This window comes from Corvus hawaiiensis, chromosome 8, assembly GCF_020740725.1.
Source record: "Corvus hawaiiensis isolate bCorHaw1 chromosome 8, bCorHaw1.pri.cur, whole genome shotgun sequence".
In the NCBI taxonomy this organism is placed as follows: domain Eukaryota; kingdom Metazoa; phylum Chordata; class Aves; order Passeriformes; family Corvidae; genus Corvus; species Corvus hawaiiensis.
Genome location: NC_063220.1, coordinates 13952957 through 13975633, shown reverse-complemented (window position 1 = coordinate 13975633; position 22677 = coordinate 13952957). Strand labels below are relative to the sequence as shown.

General features: G+C 58.1%; 1 protein-coding gene across 8 annotated transcripts in view; it reads left to right on the top strand.

Moving 5' to 3' along the window:
* Positions 1-21462, top strand: part of KCNIP2 (potassium voltage-gated channel interacting protein 2) — a 44088-nt gene extending 22626 nt beyond the window's left edge. For 3 of the 8 annotated variants that reach the window (XM_048310681.1, XM_048310680.1, XM_048310682.1), the window contains exons 2-8: positions 16808-16932; positions 17328-17397; positions 17495-17565; positions 18096-18203; positions 18595-18699; positions 18937-18999; positions 19330-21462. In XM_048310681.1, coding sequence (XP_048166638.1) covers positions 16808-16932; positions 17328-17397; positions 17495-17565; positions 18096-18203; positions 18595-18699; positions 18937-18999; positions 19330-19377 — 590 coding nt within the window. In that variant the 3' untranslated portion in view covers positions 19378-21462. Of the gene's footprint in view, positions 1-1232; positions 1522-4765; positions 4884-5820; positions 10282-15595; positions 15692-16807; positions 16933-17327; positions 17398-17494; positions 17566-18095; positions 18204-18594; positions 18700-18936; positions 19000-19329 lie in introns of those variants that run through there. The other 5 variants (XM_048310678.1, XM_048310677.1, XM_048310683.1 and 2 more) reach the window with 4 other exon arrangements.
* The last annotated feature ends 1215 nt before the right edge of the window (positions 21463-22677 follow it).

The window sequence follows — 22677 nt, the reverse complement described above, 5'->3', positions numbered from 1 at the left end:
TGGCATGCTGTGTGCATGGAGCTGCTTTTTGGGCAAGAAACCCCACTCTATGGCTTATTTATACACCACCCAGCAGGTGGCTGGCGGGAGGTTTAAATTTAGCTGTGTGGCAGGGCTGTGCTGCTGGCAACACCTGAGAGCCAGGGCGGGGGTGGCTGGGTGGGTATAACTTCATGGCTGTTATTGTTACAGCCCAAAGTAGGACAGGTGGCATGGACTCAGTGCCAGCCTGGGCTGCCTGTCCTGGCATAGCTGGTCCTGGGGCAATGTTGAGGGCCTGCTGCTCTCTCCAGTGCTGAGCCATGGGCACTTTGCCATCCTGTCCTGTGTCACCTGTGGATCCTCAGAGCAGCTGATCTTGGGGGAGAGAGAAGGGAGGGAGGGAGAGACGGATCTGGATGCTTGGATTCTGCTCCCTGAAAGGGGCACAGCTGGGGCAGCGCTGTACTCCTCATCCACACCCGGCTGGCCACATTACCTGGACGTGGGTGCAGGGTAGAGATGGGACATCTTGTATGCAAAGAGGGTTTGGGATGACACACTTGGGTCCAGCATGTTCCTCAGCCATATATCCCATGGGGCAGCAGATAGGGCCAAGTGCTGTGAAGTGACCAGAAGTGTCTCAGGCATAGGTGCAGCTAATCCCACGTGGTTTGGAATCTGTGAGTGAGTGCGCCCAAACCCACCGTGGCACTGTCTAAATGCACCCAGCATCACAGAGCAGGAATCAGGCTGACTCCAGGCTGGGAAAAACAGATGCTGAACGCAGACATCCCTGGGGAGGTGCTGTTGTGGGACACAGAGAATGAGATGCCAGTGCCTCTCTGCCAGACCCAGCTCTCCAGGATGGCAGAACTGCAAAGACACCTTCCTTCAAGGCCCCGTGTCTGGAGCAAGGACGGACACAGGCATCAGCAGAGATCCTGGCAGCATCATTCCCTAGGGAGCCCCGTTTCCAGGACTCCCAGCTTCACCTGTGGTGTGGCAGCAAGGGGCTGAGCCCTGAGGATCCCAAGGTCATCAGGGAACTCAGAGCAGCCCTTGGGCTGTGGTGATGCCTTGCTGGCCCCATGGCACTGAGACACAGCCACACGTGTAACGAGCCCCGTCTGTTCTCTGCCCCCTGCTTCCTTCTCCTGGCTGATGGTGCCACTCTCCCCCCGGGCCAGGAGGGTTATTTTTAACTGTTTGCCATGTGCTGTCTGAGCACAATTAAGGTAATTGGTTTGGGAGCCTGGCTCTCACACAACGCTCCCAATTACCTGCCTGCCTGCCCGTGCGGCCCCCCGCCTCCCTGCCCGCGGTGGCCGGCTCCTCTGGCAGGGGGACTGCCGGGACAGGGCTGCCCCAGATAGCACGGCGGGGCTGGGTTGGGGGCGCGAGCGGACACAGGGGATGGAGCCATGGAGAGGACATCCCTACACAACGACAGCCTGCTCTATGCCTCCCTGATTGCCATCCTCCTCCTCATCTCCTATTGGTTCACCACTCGCTGCTTCAAAATCATCAGCGGCATTGAAGGTACGGGGCTGGGGACATGGGGGGACAGGGTGGCCCACCCTGTCCGCTTCCACAAAACAAGTGGTGAGGCAAGCCACTTTGGTGTGGGAGAGGTGGACTGGGGACTCCCTCTCTGCCTCTCTGAGAGACCTCCATCTCCTCCTCAGCCACTTCATTTGCTCCTCCTGGCCCTGGTCCTACTCTGCTGTGTGTGAGAGCAGCCGGTGGCAGCCCCGGCGCTGAGCTGTGGCTCAGGGCTCTATCCAGGGCTGCTCCGGGGTCCACCATGCTGCCTGTGTCTAGGTACTGCTGCCCCTTGCTGTGAGATGGGGATGCAGATGGACTCTCTGGAGCCTCCCGCTCTTGTAGGGTGGCCAGGGCTCATGCTTGGGCCTCAATCTGCATTTTGAGGCTCTGGGTCCCTTTGGGCGTGACCCACATCTTTGGTCCTCAGCCGGTGTGCTGGGGAGCTCTGGGATGTGGTGGGGGTCCCAGTTTCCCCGGTGAAGGGTCTCTCCAAGCCCCGCTGCAGTGGGATGTGAGTGCCGGAGGTTTGCAGGGTGACACTCCAAGGCAAGGAGCAGGGCAGGAGGGGTGAAACTGGCATCATGAGTCCGGGGACGTGCAGAGCCTCTCCTGCCCGGGGTGTGCATTGCTCCATCCATCCGTGAGACTTCTCTCTGCACAGCTCAGCCAGGGCCTTGAGGATCTTCGCACAGCATGGCCAAACGCTGACTGGCTGCAGGGGCAAGGAGCACCCCTGGGAGCAATGCCCCTCACTGGGACAGGGGGCAAAGCCCTGCCCCACGCTTCTGGTGGGGTACGTATGCTTTTGAGCATCCCCTGCAGGCAGCTGCAGGTCTGGCTCCATTGGTGAAGTCCCACGTGTGGTCCCATGTGTCTCCTCCATCCTGGGGGCAGCTCCAGATGGAGTAACATCCCCGGGGACCTTGGTGAGGTGAAGGGGTGGTCCTTTGTCACACCTAGCTCATCTGGGGCTGCCCTTGGTTGGAGGCAATATGCTCTGGGAATATGCTCTGGGGAGTTTGGTGGTCCTGGGAGCTGGGCACAGTGTGTCACAGTGGGACACAGGACCAGTGCCGGGTGCCTGTGCTGGTGCTGGTGGGATTCTGTCTCATGCTGGGAGCAAACAGTGGAGGGTTTTATTAATGGCTCCAGCATGGAAATATGTAATCCTGACATGGTGGCCAGCGGGAGAATTATCACTGCTCCGCTGGGGAGGACAGCTGGCACGGGAGAGGCACAGGGGCAGGTGGGGAAGCTCCATGACTGACCTGCCACTGTGCCCTTCAGCCCCAGCATCCCACAATGCTGCCAGAGACACATGAGGGGCTGATGATAGCCCGTTCACATGGGCTCAGCAGGTTCCCTTTGCAGAGAAGCTGCCCTAAACCCTCTGGATCAGGCTGGAAGGGCTCATCTTCCTCTATGTTTGGCCAAAATTAGGCTGCAAAAATAGACTCATGGCCTGCAGGACAGGCATCGGCACTGGAAGCAGCTGGAGGTTTGAGGAGAGGATGGGTTGTAACTGGGGCTCAGCAGGAAAAGTGGCTTTAAAAATGCAGTTGACATCAGTGGGAAACTTCCTGCAGGAGTGCAACAGGTGTGTGCCACCCCAGCCCGGAGGGATTGACTCGAGGGCAAAACTGGGAGGCAGACACATGAAATCCAGTCTCAGTGCCTGAAAACTCACCTCTTTCCAAGGAAAGGAAATGCCAGGTCTGAAAACTTTCAGCCTGAGGAATGTTTCCTGAGGGAAGACTTTCAGCTCTTTCCCCAGGAGGCCTCTGATGCATCTCTGTCATCTTCTGCTGGTGTTAGAACAACCTTGGGAGTGTGCCCCAGGTGGGCAGGAGATGCTGAGCCCGGTGGCATGGAGCCACTAGATAGCCAGGCTATGCCACGACCTGGGACTGACACACCAGCCCTCTCCATCCCCTGCCAGGGGACCAACCTGCAGCCTACTGGGCCAGTAATGGGGTTTCCTGGGAGACTGGTGTGGGGCAGACCTGCTGGGACCTCTTGCTGGGGGTCTGCTCAATAGCCTGGAAATGGCCACCCCGCTGTAGCTGTGTCAGCTGGCCTTGCTCCTGGGGGGAACTGGGAAGGGTGGGGGGCAGCAGTGGCATGGGGGCAGCCCTGCTCCCTGCTTACCACACTCGTGCTGGAGTTAGGACTGATCTTGCATCGTGTACCATGTGGGAATTATCCACCTGGAGATGGGCAGTGCCAGTGGCATCCCTGGGGGAAGACCACAAGGGGTGCTGACCCCTGGTGATAGGCAGTGACCACAGGCACCTGGATCCCCGGTGGTCCCTGTGGCTTGTGATCAAACAGCCAGGCAAGGGCTGGAGTGCTGTTAAAAAAGAGCAGGAGAACTCAGTTTAGCCCCATTGGCTGTATGTGGATGTGTGCTCGAGCCACATGGATGCCAGGGTCACCCTCTGTTTCCAGCTGCTCTGTGACCTTGGCTGGGCTCCTAGCCCCTGCATCTCCTCCTCTCCTGCTCATTGCTGCACCACTTGGGGGTCTGGCAGTGTCTTGGGCATCCTGCATCACAGCCTCTGCTCCCAGCCTGTTCTCCCAGACCTGCTCCCCATCTTCCCTTGGTGTTCCTAGCAAAACAGGTGGAGCCATCTGCCTGCTTGGAAATGGGGCAGTTGGAGTTGTTGCCCCAGACACTCTCCAGGAGGGAGATGTTGAGGTGTTCAGCCACGTTGGTCCCCGTGGGGCAGACACATGTCTGGGGCACAGAGGACAAACCTGAGTCATCCCCATCCTGGATGTTTTGCCAGTGCCCAGCGTCCTGCCCCTCCCCGTGTCCCCCCCTGGGAACCGAGTGCCTTTTAATATCTGTGGCCCGTTTCCTTAGCAACTGCATTAAGCAAATCGATGGAGGTGGTGTCATTGGAATGGGAGGGCATGCCTTCTTTTCCCCCCCGACCCCCCCATCCTCACCACCCCCCACGCCTCCTTCCACTTGGCCTCTCTCCACTCTTACTCGCAGGCACGGCCCTGCTCTGCCTGGGCTCTCGGCCGTGGCTCCCTGAGCCTCCTGCCACAGCCCCACGCTGACCCCTCACTCGCCCATGGCTGATGGCGGGTGCCCCTGAGTAGGGGGTGGCAGCTGAACCCCCACCAGGGACACAGGCGGGTGTCCCTGGGATGCGGGGTCTGGCGGCTGATGTGCTGGGGTGAGGGGGCTCAAGGGCTGTGGTGGGGAGGGGTGGGGAGTGAGGGGCCATGAGACACCCCCACCATGAACCTGGAAGGCCTTGAGATGATTGCAGTGCTGGTGGTCCTGGTCCTCTTCGTCAAGGTGCTGGAGCAATTTGGCCTCTTCGAGCCTGTGTCCTTGGAAGGTAACGGGTGTGGGCGGTGCTGTCACCTCCAGGGACACGAGGGGCAGGTGGTGGGTGTCCAGAGCTGCCCCCGAGGATGCTCCAAGGCTGCTGCATCCATGAGAGAGTCCTGGGACATGGGGTCCGTCGGCTGCTTGTAGGGGCACAGGGTGCAAGGAGCAGAGCATCCTGCCTGTCCCAGTGGCTGGGGATGTGGGGAGGGGACAGGGCAGGCAGGGTGTCTGCTGTGTGGTGGTGACTTTGATGTGTGCTGGGGTGCTGTGGGCTGGGACTGTGCGTGAGCATATATGTGGGCACTAGGGTGTTTCGCAGCCCCCCCACAGGAGCAAGGTGTTCCCAGAGACTGCGGTCACCTCACCCTGCACATGAGATGTTGGACTCAGCACCAGGCTTCAGAGCAGCCAGGCTCAGGCAGGATGGGTGCATGCTGGGCTCCCTGTTCCTGGCTCTCCCCACCCTTGGGCAGGGTGGGAGGACACAGAGGGAGCTGTCCAGTTATGGATGGGCTGTGCGAGGCGCTGAGTGGTGTGCATGGGACGCACTTGGCAGAATCTGGATCCACTCGGGGCACTCTGCTTTGTGCGTGGTGGGAGGGAGGTCAGGACTGCTTGCCTGGGTGCTCCCTGGGCTCCCAGGGTGATGGTTGTGTGAAGGGTCCCACCCAGCCCCTGCCCATGCCTGCACACCCCTCTCTGAAGGATGCCGCAGCCTGCCCGGCCCCTGGCGTCAGGGCATGCACAGGGTGAGGAGGACGCAGAGAACTTCCTGGTCTACTGGTGCCCTGGGATATTCCGCTCTGTTTCTCCAGCACTGGCTCCCACATAGGCTGGATGTAGTGGTGAATGCTCCCCTCCACAAGCAGTGGAGCAGGCAGCACCCTGAGACTGCACCTACTGGTTGGCTGTGCCTGGGGATAGGGAGAGAAGGAGGCGGGCAGATCAGGGGGATCTCTCCCTCTGACCCTGTGAACCTGATCGAAGGACACAAAAGATGGGTGGAAGTTTTCATTACTGCTTAACTGCTTGCTACGTCCCTGTGCTCCAGCAGCAGATGCACTCCTAGGTGGATCATACCAGGAGGGAAACGGAGGCAGGAGCTGAGCTAACTGACAGACACCCTGCCTTGTGAGTGCCAGGGGAGGGCATGCTGACTGTGCCCAGGGTGGATTCCCCCTCCCCAGTTCTGCTGGTGATTTGGAGGTGCCTCCCCCAGATGCTGCTTTACCCCTTCCCAGTGCTTTTGCTTCCCCATGTAGCTGCCCGAAGCTTTGTGCCAAAACCGGTGGCATTGATTGCAGCTGTTCTGCACCTCCCAGGTGCAGTGGGAAGAGTGGAGACAGAAAGCCCCCAGCCCCTACAGCAACCCTGCTGAGGGGCTCAGGACAAGGCAGGGGCTGCTCCTTGCCTTGTGTGGCTCCTCTGTTTCCTGGGGCACACTCCTTGTCCACCTGCAATTGACTTTTCCCTAGCATGGGCCAGAGTGGGACATCAGAGATGGGGCATCCTGTGTCCACCCTTGTCCCGGTCATCTGTCACCCCTCCAGAAGGAACAGGGGCATGCCTGTCCCCCTCCACCCACACTCTCTTGCTGAGGAGCTGCAGTTCCCTCTGGCTTGGCTGGAGATGTGCCCCAGCTGTGAGGGTGGGAATAGGATCCAGGTGCCCTGGATTGCCAGCAATTACTCCCATTGCCTAAAGTGGCCCAGAGGAGAGGGAAACATGTCACTTGAGGGGCAGAAACTGGCTGAGGTTAAGCTGAGCCCTGGGCACTGTATGAGGAGTCCTGTGTGTGAATGACAGTGGTTTGGGATGGGGGTGAGTTGCTGTTGCATAGGTTACTTCCCCTCTTGACTCGAGAGGCAGCAGGTAGGATTTTGCTCTCCAGGGAAGGTCCCAGACAGTGTCTGGGGCTGGAAAATAGTGTGCCCCTCCAGGGGTTGTTTACAAGCCGTGGCTCGGTCAACAGTGACAGCCCAGAGACCGCAAAGAGCCTGAAACCAAATGCTAATGGCTCGGGTCTGCTAATGGACACCAGGCTCTGCCACCTGCTCCGGAGCCATCGATGCTGCCGGCCGTGCTTCCCCTGTCCCGGCTGCTGGCCCATGCTCTCCCTGCCCCATCCCTGCTGGTCCCCTGCCGTGGCTGTTTGTCTGCACAGGCTGTGCTGGTTGTATCCCGTGGATAGATTGTGCTGGGAGGTGTTGTGCCACCACAGTGATGGACTGGGAATGGAGCAGCTCCAGAGGGGACCAAGCCAATCTCTCTAAGCCTGGGGAATGGTTCAGTGGGAGCATCTTGCAACAAGATCCTGGGGCAATGCCAGGCTTGCTGCATTCCCAAACTCAGCTGGATGAGGCCCCAAGCACCCCATCCTTCATTTGGAGCTGGCACTTTGCTGAGAAAGGGCTTGGACAGAAGTGCTGACTGTCTGCGACCCCTTGTCCTGTCTGCTTGGCACTGTACCCCCTTGGATCCTGCCACAGGCTTGGTGGCACAGGCACAGCCATCGCCTGGCAGCAGCAATGGAGCATCTCCCATGAGTGCACTGTGCTCCAGGATCTTCAGGGTGATCAGTGCTGGAACTGACATTGTTTACCAGCTGGATAATCAATGATGGACTGTGTCACCCCACCTCTGCCCTGTGCCATTGTGCCTGTCCCCAGCCCTGAACATCTCTTGGCAGACCCATGTAGGAGGCTCTCAGACCCCTGCCGAGAGCCTGCTTTGGCCAAGTGCTCAGGATGGGGCAGGTGGAGAGAAACACTATCAATTTTGCCTCTTGAAGTGCAGCATCAATAATTCAGCGCAGAGCAATCGGTCCTGGCTGGGAGGAGGGATGGCAGGAGGGAGAAGGCGGGAGAGCCACCCGCGTAGCCCAGCCACAGATTAATATTAAATGAAGTTGCAGATTGCTGTCGGCAGGATAATTGGTGCCTGCCCGGGGCTGTTCCTGCCTTGGCTGTTCAGGGTACGTGCTGGAGGGTAGGCAGGATTGGGGGTGTCTTGGAGAGCCCCCAACATGGGGTGTGCTGGCCTCTGCCTTCCCTGGAGGCTGCTGCCGCAGAGCTCAGGATACGGAGAGAGAAGCAGGGCTGGGAGGGTGCCAAACCCTTCCAGAATCTGGGGAGAAACAGGAGGGAGCAGCATCATGCCTGGGTGCCACTGGCACCCCAGACGGTGCCAGGAGGGTGGTGGCAATGAGCAGTATGGACACCTCCTCATGGCTGGCTCAGGGTGAGGGTCCCTCTGGAGAGGGGAGAAAGCAAGCATCCCCAAGGTGCTGGTGAGAGCAAAGTCCCGTGCCAAGCCCTGATTCCTCCTGCTTTCCAGGAACCTCTTTGGCAGGAGTGCTGCATCTTGGCTGCAGGAGGGACTGGCCCTTGGGGTGTGATGCTTTGGTGCCTGGGCTCAGGGCATCATCCAGCCTGGTGGGTTTGACAGACCCCAGAGGTCAAGGTGAGCTTGCTGCAGGGGGGTAGATCTTGGAGCATCGAAATCTAGCCCAGAACAGCTGCAGACACTCCAGGCTGAAGTTTGGGGTTCCCTGGGCTGGGCTGCACCAGAGATTTCCCCGTATGCAGTGGATTTAACCCTTGCCTTTCCAAGGCCTAGCAGGTTTGCCAGGCTCTAGGGCTGGGCAGGATGTGTTGGCTCTCCCGGCAGCCCTGAGCTCCCCAAGGTCCACAGCACCTGTAGTGCACCCTGTGCCTCTGCTGCTGCATGGTGACACGTCCTGCTCAGCCCAGCCAGAGCTAATTAGCTTGTTGAATCTCTTCTCCCTCCGGCCTTGTGTTAATCACTTTTCACACTGCTTCCTTCCTGATTCCCTCTGGCCTGATTTGCTCTTACTGTTGCTGATGTGCCTGGAGAGGGGAGCAAGGGGACCCAGCTGAACATGGAGCAGGGCCCCCACTGTGTCCCAGGATGGGCTCTGAGCCAGCAGATGGAGGGGCAGGAGACCACTCAGCCACAGGGAAGTGAGAAAATCACAGGCTGGAGAAAAAGCAAGAGATCTAGAGAGCAAAGGAGCCCATTGGGACAGCCCTTCTTTATAGCCCTGCTCTGTTGGGGGAGGGTGAAACCTTCAAGTGCAGTGGGAGAAGCTGGCACTCTCTAGTGCAGGGTTGTGTTAGGCTGCAGGGTGCTGTGGGAGCTCAGTGGGGTCTCCTTCACCTCTCCCCTGTGAGGGGCAGGACTAGACCCCAGGACTGGGCACAGGTGGGAATACAAGTGCCCTGGACTGGGCTCTAGGTAGTATGGAGTCCATGGTCCCTGGAGCGCAGGTAGTAGGACATCTGATGTGCCATCCATGCTTGGCTGCAGCATCCCCTCCCAGGGATACAGGAGAATGTCTCATTCCCCCATGGGTGCCTGCCCTGGGGCTTGTTGTACTGCTGGGGCAGGAGGTGGCCTCGTCAGAAGCAGCTTTTAGGTGAGAGGTGCATAGACAGCTGCCAGAAAGAGACTTTCTAATAACCACTGTTGCCAGGCTGGAATCTGTCCTGCTGCCCTCAAAGCAGGACTTTGGGTGGGCTGTGGGGAGCACCCACCCTGGCTGTCCCTGACGTGCTGCCCTCCCTCCAGGCAGCACCCTGTGGGGCACGTTTGCACCCTGTGGAGCACATTTCTCTCCAGCAGCAAGCAAGGTACCCAGGGCTGGCAGCCCCCAGCCGTGGCTGTGACTGACTTGCTGGTGCAGAGATGCAGAGGAAGAGGGAAGAGATGAGGGCTGCAGATGTCTGTGGAGGTGATCAGCAGACAAGGCTGAGCTCCAAGGCAGGGAACTCCTGCCATGAAAGGTGGGGACACTGTTGGGGGGAAGGTTTGGTGGTTTGTGATGTGGCAGAGGGGATTTCCTGGGCAGAGCTGGTCCCTGGGCTGGTGGCAGCAGTATCCCTGTAGTGTGTGATGAGCTCGAGGGTCCCTGCAGACTGCTCAGCTCCAGTGCCACCACAAGCTGCTGTTGGGGTGGAAGTCATTGCAGCTGATCCTCCTCCACCTCCACGCACCCACTGGTGCTAGTTCTGCACCCCTTTGTGGGTGCCTGTGCCAGGCTGCGTAGTGCAGGCGTGCCCTGGGGGAGACCTGACCCCTAAGTCCCTTGGGAAGTTCCGTGGACTCTCCTTCTCTGCAGCCTGGGTGTCCCGAGGGACCACAGTGGGTGCCAGGTCAGGAAGAGGGAGGGCCAAGGCAGGTCTCTCCTCCCCTGCCCTCCCCTCTCCTGCGTTGCTGGGTCTGTTGCTGCCAGAGCAGCTGCCGGCTGGGGCTGCGTGTCTGGGGGATGGCGGCTGAGGCACCCTGGGACCTGCAGGGGCTGCAAACGGTGGGCATCATCCTGCTGCTCTGCTCCAGCCTCAAGATACTCCATGCCCTGGGCATCATCGACCTGACCAGGGGAGGTGGGATGGGGACAGGGATGGGGATGGGGTTGCAACGAGATGGGGATGTTGTGGTGGAGGTGCTCCTCCTATCCCAAGAGCTGCAGGGTGCTTAGGGGAGTTTTTGAAGGATTAGTGTGGTTTAGGGCTTTTTTTTGGGGGGGAGGAGGGCATTGGAGTGTCTGGCAGCATTAGGATGTAGGGAACTGGGGAAGTAGAGGTGTCTGGGGGTGTTTCAGAGTGTTAGGATATTGGGTGGGAATATTTGTGGACATTGGAATGTGTGGTGTTGGGTGCAAGATGCTAGAAATGTAGGGTGTCTGCGAGCATTAGGGTGGGGGATATCTGGGTCTTGAGGCACTGGGATGCAGTGATGTGTGGGGTGCTGGGGGATGGAAACTGTCTGGGCTGTTGGAGTCTCAGGGCAAGGGGATGCAGAGGGCTGGGCTTTGTCAGATGATGGGGAAAAGGACTGCAGGTAACTGCGGCTGAGGAGGTGTGAGCTGGGAGAAAAGAGCCATGGATGTGGGGTGCAGCACCATGCAGAGCAAAGCTTTCCCACTGCTACAGGAACTGGTGGCTATGGGGGAAGTGTGGCAAAAGAGGCTAGAGCCCCTTTGCCCTCCCTGTGGGGCTGTGCCAGGGCTGGGGAAGGAAGAGGATGCTGTGGGTGTTGTGCTTCCTGGTTTGGCAAGTGGGTACTGAGGATAGGGCTGGATGTGGCCAAAGAGGAGGACCCAAAATATGTCAGAGCAATGGATACAGGACCTGTTGGTTGTGGCTGGTGAGGGTGGGAGTGCAGGGCGCTGCATGGTGCTGATGCCTTGTTTCCTTTGGCTGCCTTCCTCGACTGTGCCACGGACAGTCCCAGCTCAGACAAGGGCTGCCAACAGACTTTGCATGAATGTGTTTTGGGGTTGGTTTGCTGCCATCTTTTCTGCCTCCTTGCTGACACTGGGGATGCTGTGAGATGAAGGGACTGCAGATCACATCCCCTCGGGTAGCCAGATCTCGGAATGGGAGGCTGTGTGGATAGGAGTGATCAGAGGAGCAATTAGTAGTAGAGCAGAGGGAGGGGAGGACATGAAGGTGCTGTGCCCAGGAGGTGCTTTCAACCCCCTTCTGATGGAGGCTGTCCCTGAGCTGCCTGGGATCTGGCTGGGCTGTGGCTGAAGCACATCCACTCCTTGTCCCTGTGCCTTACTGTGGAGGGTATGGATGGCTGGGTAATGGGTATGCAGAGCACCAGCTCTCTTGTGGAACACACTGCTTGCAGCCAAGAGGAGCTGCTGCTCTGCTGAGGCATTTTTTTGGGTAGCTCCTCTGGCACCTTGGATGTGCTGGCTCCTGCTGCCAGAGGAGGTGCCAATGGGGGCAGGATATATCCCTGTGTGTGGGTTTTGCAGCAAGGTGATGCATCTGGCTGTCCCATCCTGTCCCTTGGGATGTGTATCCTGTTCCATTCCCTGCTTGCAACGTTTTGTATGTGGTGTGGACTGAACAAATTATTATTCTGTAACATCTCCTTTGGGCACAGCCAGGCTATCTGGGAGCACTGTCACAGGCTGGGGATGGGAGTGGGGACAGCACTGCTGTGAGCCCCACTTGGCTCTGTGGCCCATTCTGGCCCATGGTACCCCCTTCCTCTGGGGTTTGCTCAGTACAAGGGTTGTGCAGCTGTTCCTCCCTCTGGTACTGGGGAATATCCTGGTCCTGAGCCTCTGCTGTCCCATGAACCGCAGCTCGCTTGGCAGCTTTGCTGCTTCCAGCTCTGTCCCACCCCCAGGACAAGGACTCTCTGGCCCCAGGAGATGGCAGCTCTGATTTCATTCCTCTGATGGATGACTGTCTGGCACCTTTGCTACACTTGGCTCTGCATTGCTGACTGATGAGGGTCATTTGCAGAGCTGCTGCTAGTGGGACACATCCTGGCCTCCCCAGGGCGGCTGGGGGGACTCACTCTTCCTCCTGCTGACCCTCCTTGCAGACTCCAGAGAGCTGTGGTTGATGGCACTGCCTGAGGCTGGGTACTTCCCTGAGTGGCTGAGCCCTGCACAGGGATGACTGTCAGCCATAGGTTTTAGGGGCAGGTGGGTTCAGGTCAGCATTGGGATACCAGCTCCTCCTGACCTGCCAACTGACCCAATGCTGCCCCACAGGGCCAAGCAGGGACTGTGGGTGCTCTGCTCCCCTCCTGGAATGGTGCTGTGCCCAGGAGCTGGGCTGGGGACACTGTGGGGGTCTTATCATGGGAAGCACATTTTCCACCCATCATGATCAAGCATTTATTGACAGGTTACTGACAGTGATGGGGGAGTTTTGGCACTGCCTGTTGGTTTGTTATTGTAGAGTCTTTTCTAGCAGAAGGGTGCCATGGAAGGGGTGGGTTGGTCTCCCCATCCAGCTGTCACTGTGGGGTCACTGGTGGCTGTGGCTCTACGGGAGGACAGGGACATTGTTATGCATCAGACTGACTCTGTGTCCTGCTTTTCCTCTGGGGAGACCATGGAGCAGCCCAGGCTTGGCTCCTCAGTGGGAAGGGGGTGTCAGTCCAGCACTGGGTAACCCTCAGCATGGTGGCATTGGCTGGATCCAGCCCCCAAGGACACATCAGCTGCTGGTGGCTCGATACAAAGTGGTCCATGGCCGTCCTGATGGCAATCATTGCTGGGGGCAGGGATCTACCCACTGTAGGTCCCCTTGGAGCCAGCCTTAGGGATTCATTTCAACAGCATATGGAAGTGGGGATGTGAAATCTCTTCCCCTTCTGGTGCTGCTCATGGATGGAGTCTCAGTTTGTGTGTGTTCATGTGTGTTTCGAAGTCGCCGAGCTGCGGAGTGATGCATGGGAAGCGACAAGCCACTTAACCCCGCAGACCTCCTGCCGCAGATAAAACACTGCCAGCCCTTTTTGTTCTGTACCAGCCACTGGATGGCCCTTGCAGAAGGGTGGAGAGCAGAGCAGCATCTGGAAAAGGAGCTGTTGCTGGCAGGAACAGGGCTTCGTGCTGCAATGTCCCTTGTGTCCAGAGTGGCAGCACACGGCTGGGCTCTGCTCCTCATCTTCGGCCAGAGCTGTTCCCCAGCAAGGGGGAGCTCCCAGACTTGCTTGTGGTTTGGATGCTGGGGACAGAAAGAGGCTGGTGTGTCCGACCCAGCAGAGCCCTTGTGTTCACTAAAGCCAGGACAGCAAAACCCCAGTCCTGGTCACCCCTCTCCTGTTGTTAAGCTGCATGTGCTGAATGTGCTCCCTCCCCTGCCCTGGGGACCCTGGAATCGGGCCCCCTTCGGTTTCCTCCTTGAGAAAACGCCCATGTTCCTTATTTTTTTTCTTTTTCCTTCTTTATAACAAACTAAAGTGTAACTTGCACCCGACCTGACCTACTGCACGTGCCTATACCTGCTGCCCCTGTGAGTCCAACCACAGTTTACTCTCTGTTGCATCTCTCTCGCTGTGTGGTTTCCCTCCTGCCCTGCTCCCTCCCGGGCCCATCACCCTGGCACTGGGTGTTGCTCTGCCCACCCTGTCCCTTCCCTCTCAGCAAAGGGGATACTTCTGCCTGCCAGGTCTTTTCCTGCAGCTCAGCTCTGCAGGAGGCACCTGGCCCCAGAGCATCCTTGGAAGGCTGAAAGGTGCAATTTCCCTTTCCCTCTGCAAATTAAGGCCCTGTAAGCATAGCTGGGACAAAATCATGGTTTATGTACAACTGATGCCCACTTCTAGGAAGGAAAAATCCTCTTTCCTCACCTGCCTGCAAACCCTGGAGCAGACAGGAGCCAGGTTGTGCTGCTCTGCCAGCGCCAAGATCCTGGTCCTCACCCTTGCCCCTGTCACCCCCCGACAAATGCCAGGGGGGGTGCGTTTGTTCATCCCTATACATTTGCACATCACTGTCGCCCTGCTGTGGATGCCACATCCCTGGGGAGAATTTACGCTCTTTGAGTGGCTTTGTGTGATGTCCTGCTGGAACCATGACCTCCTGGAGCTATTCTCTATCTCTCAGAATGATGGAGCTGCCTTGGTGTGAGCTCAGAGGCTCCCAGATTCTGCCTGTGGGCACTTTGGGGCCAACCTGCCTAGCAGTGGCTGCTGTATGTGCACCCATATCCCTGCCCTGGAGCTGGGTACCGCAGAACACCATTTTCCTGGCACCTGGGGCTCAGCTTAGCCCCACAAGGCTGAGAAAGTGTTTCTGTGGCAGCAATATGCTAGAACCCTAGAGAAACAACCCCAAAACCGGGACTCAGGACACATAGACATTGTGACCTGCTGCTTGCAGAGGTACAGGATGCTTGGAGCAAACACAGTGACAAACCAGAGCCCCAAAGGGACTTTGCACCTTTCGTCCCATTTGTCCCCATGCTGGTGCCTGCCTCTCCTTGGAGGCTTGAGCCCAGCATAGCCTTCATCCGTTCCTCTTCCTCCTTTCCCTACCTGCAGCATTAGTCCTGCGCTGAGTTTGCTGGCTTGAGGTACTGTGGGAAGGGAGGGAGGGGGTCTGCAGCCATGGGGCAACACCAGCTGGGAGAGATGGGGCTGAGTGAAACCACTGGGGCCCAAATGGGGGAACAGGGGGTGGCAGTGGGGTCAGTACAGGACCTACTATTAATGCAGGGCGACTTGGATGCAATGGCCATGGGCCAGGCTGCTGTGGGTAATCCCTCACACAGCCCCGCAGCCTGGCCAAGGCAAAGCCCTGAGCCCCGTTCCCCGTCTGGCTGTCTCAAAGCAGGTCCCTGGGCTCTGGTCCCAGCACTGCACTGGGGTGGGGGTGCATGCTGCAGTCTGGGCTGCATGGGGGTTCCGGTGCATGCTTTGCCTTCAGCCCTTGGGTGCCAGCAGGATCAAACCCAGCCCGAGCTTGGGGAAGATGTAATGCCCTGGCTCAGCCACAGGCTGTTCTTGGGCTTCATCCTGCCCTGCCTCCCTGCAGAGTCCCTCGGGGCAGATCCCCGGAGAGCAGGTATTTGTCCTCAAGGCTAAAGGACAGAGTCAGGCCCTGCTATTTCCTGACTCTCTGGGCTCCTGGGAGTCTCCAGTGCACCCCGGCATGATGGGGGTGTACAGAGGTGCTGGGTGTGGGTAGCCTAGCAGGGTTGCCCCCATCCTCCCCAAGGATGGATACTCCAGTGCCGGGTTTGTCCTGGGATTGAGCAGGAAGGCCGACCAGAGCCTGGGCTGGGTTTTGCCTTCCTGCTCCTCCAGCCTCACGCTGCATGTGCTGCCTCTGCTCAGATCACCCTGCGCCGGGTGCCCATCCCTGCTGCCCGTCGGGACCGGGGGCTGATGCTCTGTTAACTCTTCTTCTGCTTGGTGACTCCTTCTTTCTTCCAGGCAACCCGCCAGTCCAAACTAAAAAAGCGCTGAAGCAGCGATTCCTCAAACTGCTGCCCTGCTGCCGGCCCAAATCCATCCCCTCGCTCAGTGAAAGCAAGTGCTTCTTCTTGCCTTTGTGTGTGTTTGTCCCCGGCGGTGCTGCTGCCTGCTCTCCGCCCTGGCCCTGCCTGCGGGAAGGGGACGCCTCCACCTCTCCCCTGCCCTGGCTGTCAGGATCAGCCCTGCCCTGGAGGGGTCCGATCCCATGGGCTCTGCACCTACCTCTGTCTTTACCGGCTCACAGGCTGGTTTTCTCCCTCTTCATCTCCCTGGAGCAGCTCCCACGGGATGCACAGCGGCAGGAACCGCTTGGGAGCTGGCTCAGGGCAGCGGGGCCCTCCCGGCACTAGTTTAAGGGGTGGGGGTTTGTTTCTCTAAGTTCAGGGTCGGTTTGGAAATGGAGGTGTGATGGGGGGATGAAAGAGTCTGAGCAGGGAGTGAGTGCAGAGTCCCCTAACCCCCTGTACTGGGTGTGCTTGGCCCCTCGGTGAGTCCAAGTCCCTGGTCAGGATCTCTCCCCGCTCCACAGTGCAAGCCAATTCCCCCTGGGAAGAGGTGAGTATGGAGGGGCAGGGTCTGAACCATCCCATGGAGAGGGGCTATGTGCCACTCTTGGCTGAGTGGGGTCTAAGGGTGCTGGTTGCTGCAGGCAGGGGTTGTGCAGCTTGGCAGATGGTGGAGAGAAGCCATCGATGAAGGTGGGAGCACAGTGGGCAGGATGGAATCTGGAAAGGCAGGGGGGGAAGCATTTGGGGCTGGGAGTTCTGAGGGGCAACTCTCCTGCTGGACGTGAGCCCTGGTGCTGCAGGACATCAAGGGTCTGAACTCCACAGGGCAGATGCCTGTGCTGGTGGGAGGAGAAGGGCAGGCAGAGAGTGTTTCAGCACTGGGGGGTTTTCACACCTGTTTTCTGCCCAGCCTGGGCTGTACTGGAGGGGGGGTAGTTGCCCAGTGTCAGTCCCTGGTCTGCAGCCAGGGTGTCTATGAGTGTCCCCTGCTGGCATAGACCCAGCTCTGGCTGAGCAGAGCACCCCAAAAATGTGTCAACCTGGGCAGGTGTGAGAGGAAGGGGTGTGCTGTGCAAGGTGCCTCTCCTGCCCCCTGGCATGACAAGATAGGGCAGGACAGTGCTGGCCTCAGCCACCCTCTCTTCCCCTGGGTTCCTTGCAGACAGTGTTGAGGACGAGTTTGAACTCTCCACCGTCTGCCACCGCCCCGAGGGGCTGGAGCAGCTCCAGGAACAGACCAAGTTCACCCGCAAAGAGCTGCAGGTCCTGTACCGAGGCTTCAAGAATGTGAGTACCCCTTGACCAGCTCTGATAGTCCCCACCTCTGCTGCCATGTCCACCTTGGGGTGGTGCTTTGTTTGTGAAGGTTTTTGGGACCTTGGGGTTGAAGTTTATATAAGGCTACAGCCTGACCTTACCTGCAGGGAGCTCAGTGAGGAGACCTGATCTTGTTTTCCATTTCCTGGGGTGCAGAGAGCCCCCTTCCTGGGTGCCTGGGATTCAGAGCCCCTCCAGCGAGGGGTGCAGCCCAAAAGATCAGAGAGATGCTCCAAGCAGCCTTTCTAGCCACCCCACCAGGTGCACAGGGCTGGAGAGGCAAGGCAAGGGAGCCACAGGGTTTTAAGGGGGTGCTCAGCCCTTTTTTGCAATGTGGAAGTGACACTGTGGCCTTGCCCTGGCAGGAGTGCCCGAGCGGCATTGTCAACGAAGAAAACTTCAAACAGATCTATTCACAGTTCTTCCCTCAAGGAGGTGAGTGCCTATCCCAATCCCTGTCCCTATACACATGGGTGCCTCTGCGGGGCAGAGGGTCACACAGCACCCCCTCACGCTGTCTGCCTCCCTGCAGACTCCAGCACCTATGCCACCTTCCTCTTCAACGCCTTTGACACCGACCACGATGGCTCCGTCAGCTTCGAGGTGAGCTGTGGCCAAGGAGGGGGCGATGGGTTGCAGCAGGGCAAGGAGAGCACGTCCCTTCAGCGACCAAGGGCTGGGGTCAGCAGCGTTGCTGTTGCAGATGGATGAAGAGCTTTGCAGGTCTAGTGGAGTTTATTAAATTTCCAGAGGCAATGGAAAGCCAATGAAAAGCAACAAAAAAGGGCTTTCTGTATTTTCTGGGTAGGGTTGTGTAGGTACCCAGACCGGCAAACACAGCCATGGCTGGGTCTTGTTCAGGCTTTGGCTGAACAGCAGGTCATGATGCACATTGTCCTCTTGCTTGCTGTGACCCAAGGGAGTAGTGTGGGAAATGTATGGGGTTAAGCAATTTTTTCTCCCCAGACTCTTTTTGATACCCAACATTTCACCTTTTCAGCCCAGCCCCAGGGCACATTGGCTTTGGGGCTGAGTTCCTCTCCGCAGGAGAATCAAGCAGGGCTGTACCCTCTGTGTCTCTGAGGCCCTTTGTGGCTGTAACTCCCATTTGCCTGCCTTGTCCATCCTTGCAGGACTTTGTGTCTGGGCTGTCCACCATCCTGCGGGGCACCATTGATGATCGCCTGAACTGGGCTTTCAACCTCTATGACCTGAACAAAGATGGCTGCATCACCAAAGAGGTGGGATGGAGGGGTCCAGACTGGTCCCCGGGGCCAGTGCCGGTCTGCACCTGGCAGGGACAAGGGCAGAACTTGGGGGTATTGGCTGAGCTCTGGAGGAGAGCTCAGGGGGTCAATATTTACTTGAGCTCAGCTTTGCAAGTGTCCCTCCTGGCCCCCTGGCACTGGTGGGACTCTGGGATGGAGGGTGGATGAGTGGTGTGCAGCTTTGGGGCTCCACTGTGCATGCATGTGCACACATGGCCCCACAGTGTGCACAGAGCCAGCAGAAACACACCTGAGCACCCCACAGGTCCTTCAGGAGCATCAAGAAAAAGGTGCGGGTTGGGGACCAGGTGGAGGCAGAGCTGAACTGCAGTTGACACTGCAACCCTGCTCCCCTTCCCATCAGGAAATGCTGGACATCATGAAGTCCATCTACGACATGATGGGCAAATACACCTACCCGGCCATGCGGGAGGAAGCACCCCGGGAGCATGTGGAGAACTTCTTCCAGGTGAGCTGAGTACATCCCGGGGAAGCAGAGCTCCAGCACAGAGCTGCAGTGAGTGCGGTAGAAGACACCCCATTCTGGGGATGAAGCAGGGCTGTGCTGGTCCTGCTGGTGCTTGGGCATGCCTGGGGCAAGGGATGCACTGTGTCCAGTCCCTGTGGGATCTGGTCAGGGGGTACCAGGTTCTCCCTGGGGCTGGGGCTGTCCCTGCTATGCCCCCTGTGCTGTGCTTGTCTGCAGAAAATGGACCGGAATAAGGACGGCGTGGTGACAATTGAGGAGTTCCTGGAGTCCTGCCAGAAGGTAAAGTCACCGGCAGCTCTTGTCTAAGCTAGGTCACCACACTCTTCCCTGGGGACCTTTGTCCCTCCTGCTTCCTTCCTGCAGAGAGGAGGTGAAGCCAGGGCTCCCAGGGGCAAGGCTGGAGCTCTGCTTTGGGAACTGTACCCATGCCAGCATCCCCGTACAGATGAGGAGAGCTGTGGATCCTAGCAGGGCTTGGGAACTGCCTGTAATCCCTGGGGCTCTTGTCCCACGTGCCAGAGCTGCCATGAGGGTACAGCCAGGTTTGGGGGAGCTGCCCAGGTTGTTATTCTGTGCCCAACTTGCCTGCTTCCCACCTGCTCCTGACAGGATGAGAACATCATGCGATCCATGCAGCTCTTTGACAGCGTGATTTAGCTCCCAGACCTGCCTCCAGACGAGCTCTCCTGACACTGGGCCCAGAACCTTCTTCTCTCTCTCGACTTTTCCTTTGAGACTCCCCTCCTCTGGCTGCACAGACACCCCCATGGAAAGGGGCCTTCCTTCCCTGAGATGCAGTCAGTGCCGAAATCTTCCCTTTCCCCTGGCCCAGCTCTGCTTTCCTCGGGGGATCCCAAGCAGGTGCTCCCTGATGTTGGAGCACGGGCATGGCTGGCACAGGATGAGCATTTCACCTGGATGGACCTCCCTGCATCTAATCCTGATGGAAAAGATGCAGCCTTGGGCTGCAATAGAGGTTTTCCCCGTGCACACCACCCTGTGCAGCCACAGCTCCCCTACCCTGATCCTCCCCAGCCTCAGGAGCCCCCAGTCCTGGCTCCAGCCTGAACCCTCCAGCGACACTATCTAGAAACCAATAAAGTCTTGGAATGGGCACCAGTGCCTCGGCTTCCTCCCCTGCCCTGGCTGTGCCCTGCTGTGGGGAGCGTGTCCGGTGTGTCCACTGTGAGCCACCAGCCACCCTCCTTGTCCTGACACTGGGCCGGTGGGTGGGCAGAGGGGCCGTGCCTGGAAAAGGCAGCCATGTGAGCCCTTGGGGTTCATTGCTGCATGAGCTATGGGGCAGCATGCCTGACCCCAGGGATCCCAGTTAGAGTTAGGAGGCTTGCCCTGACAGGGGGAGAGGGGAGGCTAAAGGGACCCCGAGGTGACTTCTTGTAGCACTTGTCCCCCAGGATGGAGGATGCAAGCCTGGGAGAGCTGCAACCTCAGACCCTGTCCCTCAGGTTTGGGGTGCTGGCACAGAGGGACCCCAGGGATCCACTTGGAGGCTCTGGTGGAGAGACACCCTTTCCAACACTTCCCGAGGACATGACAGCCAGGGTGTGGGGACACGTAGAAGAGGGAGATGGGCTGGTGCCTGGTGGCCATTCTGCCCCCATAGGGCTCACAGTCGTGTTCCTGGCATCATTTGCTGCTGACCTTGCCCTGCTCCTGTGCCCTGGCCCATCCCAGCCCACCTGCTGCCCAGAGGACTGGGGAATGAGCAACGAGGCAGAGAGGTGTTCCCACAGGCACTGTGCTAGTGACATGGCTGAGCTAGCATCTCCTAGAGGAGAAAGTCGAGGCTGGGGTTAGACAGGAGTCGCTGCCATGCTGCTGGCAGGCTGGAGGGTCACCTTGGGGCAGGGGGCTCATCTCCTTTCCCCAGCATGGCCATATGTGAGCCTGCTTGGGGACCTTGGGGATGGGGACCCTGGGTGTCTTTGTCACCACCAGCTCCTTGGAGCCAGGTGTGTGCAGGCAGGCCTGTCCTGCTCACATACCACTCCAAGTCACAGCTGGGAGAGTGATGCCCAGGGGCTAATGATCCCATGCCAACACCAAAGGCCCCTCACAGGCACTGGGAATGTACCCAGCCCTGGCAGCCCCCAGCTATGGCTCCACTCTTCTGTATCCTTGGCCAGAGGTGGTTTGGGCTGGCCTGAGCTGCAATGTCTGGGATCAGCACCCATGCTGGGCCAGACCCAGGCTGAGCCCCTGGCGTTGGAGACATTGGAATTTAACCCCTTGGGCTCTGAGCCAAAGCTACAGGGCTGCTTCCCAGGGGGACCGTCCCTGTCCCAGCCCTTGCAGATATGATGTGTTTTTTAGGCTCATGCGACACACTATTCATCTCGCAGACATGATGTGTTTTTTAGGTTCATTCAACACACTGTTCATCTCACAGACCTGTTCCTGGGTTTGCTGTGGGGCTGAGCTCCCACTTGCATTCTCCTAAGGGTGGAAGGGCCTTACTCGTCCATCTCTTCGGCCCTGTTCTCCCTCCTCCCAGGCTCCCTGGGGTACCCACTGTCCCCTGCCACGTGGAGCACATGCCGCCTCCCCCCTCACGCTGTAGGTCGCATGGTGTGACCCCCTGACCTGGGGCATGGTGACCCACAACCTGCTTGGCATCTCCAGTCTGTATATTTTGTATTATAACAATTATATGAGTTAAAAAACAAAACAAAACAAAAAAATCAACAAAAAACCAATAAAATCTAACCACAATGCTATGCACACCACCGTTATGTCTTTGCATCTGTCAGCTGCCTGGGATGGGAGGGCAGGGAAAACGAGGGGTCTCTGCAGAGGGTTGGTATCCTTTTTGGGGTACTGTGGTTGCATGGGGGACAGGGTGCACACTGAGCTTGGCTGGTGGTGGTCCTCTAAATAGAGACTTTCCCCTGCTAAGAGGCTGTAAGTGTTAAGGTTAAGAAGCTCTTACATCAAGCGTGTCACATTTCAGGAGTCAGGCTGCCAGGTGTGTTTTCAGCTTGTCACAGATGCTGCTGGGTGAACCCAAGATTAGGACCAGGTGGCCCTTGTTAGGATGTAGCATTTAAGGCTGAGCTAAGAGGAACATGGTCACCTGCTACCTTGAGGAGGTAGGTAGGGACTGGGAAGGACTTTTTTCTTAGCGACATGAACTGATGGGCAATCACTAGTTGTTGGAAAAGGCCAGCATTGAGAACTGGGGAAAAACTAAGTAAAACAGTCATGTAAGTAAAGAAAGCAGTGGAACAAGAGAGTAATGCACCTGATGTGGGACAGCAAAATGGTCCAGTATTACACAGTCTGTGGTTCAGGAACTGAAAGCTCAGTGCAAAGATCTGCCTGGAGACCAAATATCTTAAAAGGATGGGCTCTGGCCGTGGGGGGAGTTACCATTGTGGGACTGGGTAAGCAGCAAGTCTGATCTTTCCAAAGCCTCTGACTCTCCAGGGACATTTTCAGGCTGCTGGCCATCGCCCAGGGCTGTGTATGGCAGTATGAATGGGCCTGAGCACGTTTTTCCCTCTAACCCACTTTTCCCGGTATATCCTATCCCCTGAGCTCTGTTTGGCTGGTTGCTATTTCGGGCAATGACATCCAAGGGCTTGATGTGCCCTCTTGTGGCACAGGGACGCTGTGAGCCACTGATAGGATCCCTTGGGTCCTTGTCCCCAGGGCGAAGGGCAGGAAAGAGGCTGAGGTGACAATGGGAACAACAGCGCTGTGGGGCTCAGCCTTCAAATGCTGCTGTAGCCTTTTCACACCAAATGGGAAAAGGTTTGTGCAGGGATGGTAGCTGTTGCGGTGGGGGGGATAGGGAAGCGTCTCTGGGAGTCAAAAATAATCTGTTTAGCTCTCCCCCTAACAGGCGCTCAGGAAGGGACTTAGGGCAGGGAGGCCTGGATCAGCCCCTTTAGGTGTGCCATCAGCTTGCTATGAGAAGCTGCTGGGTGAGCCAGG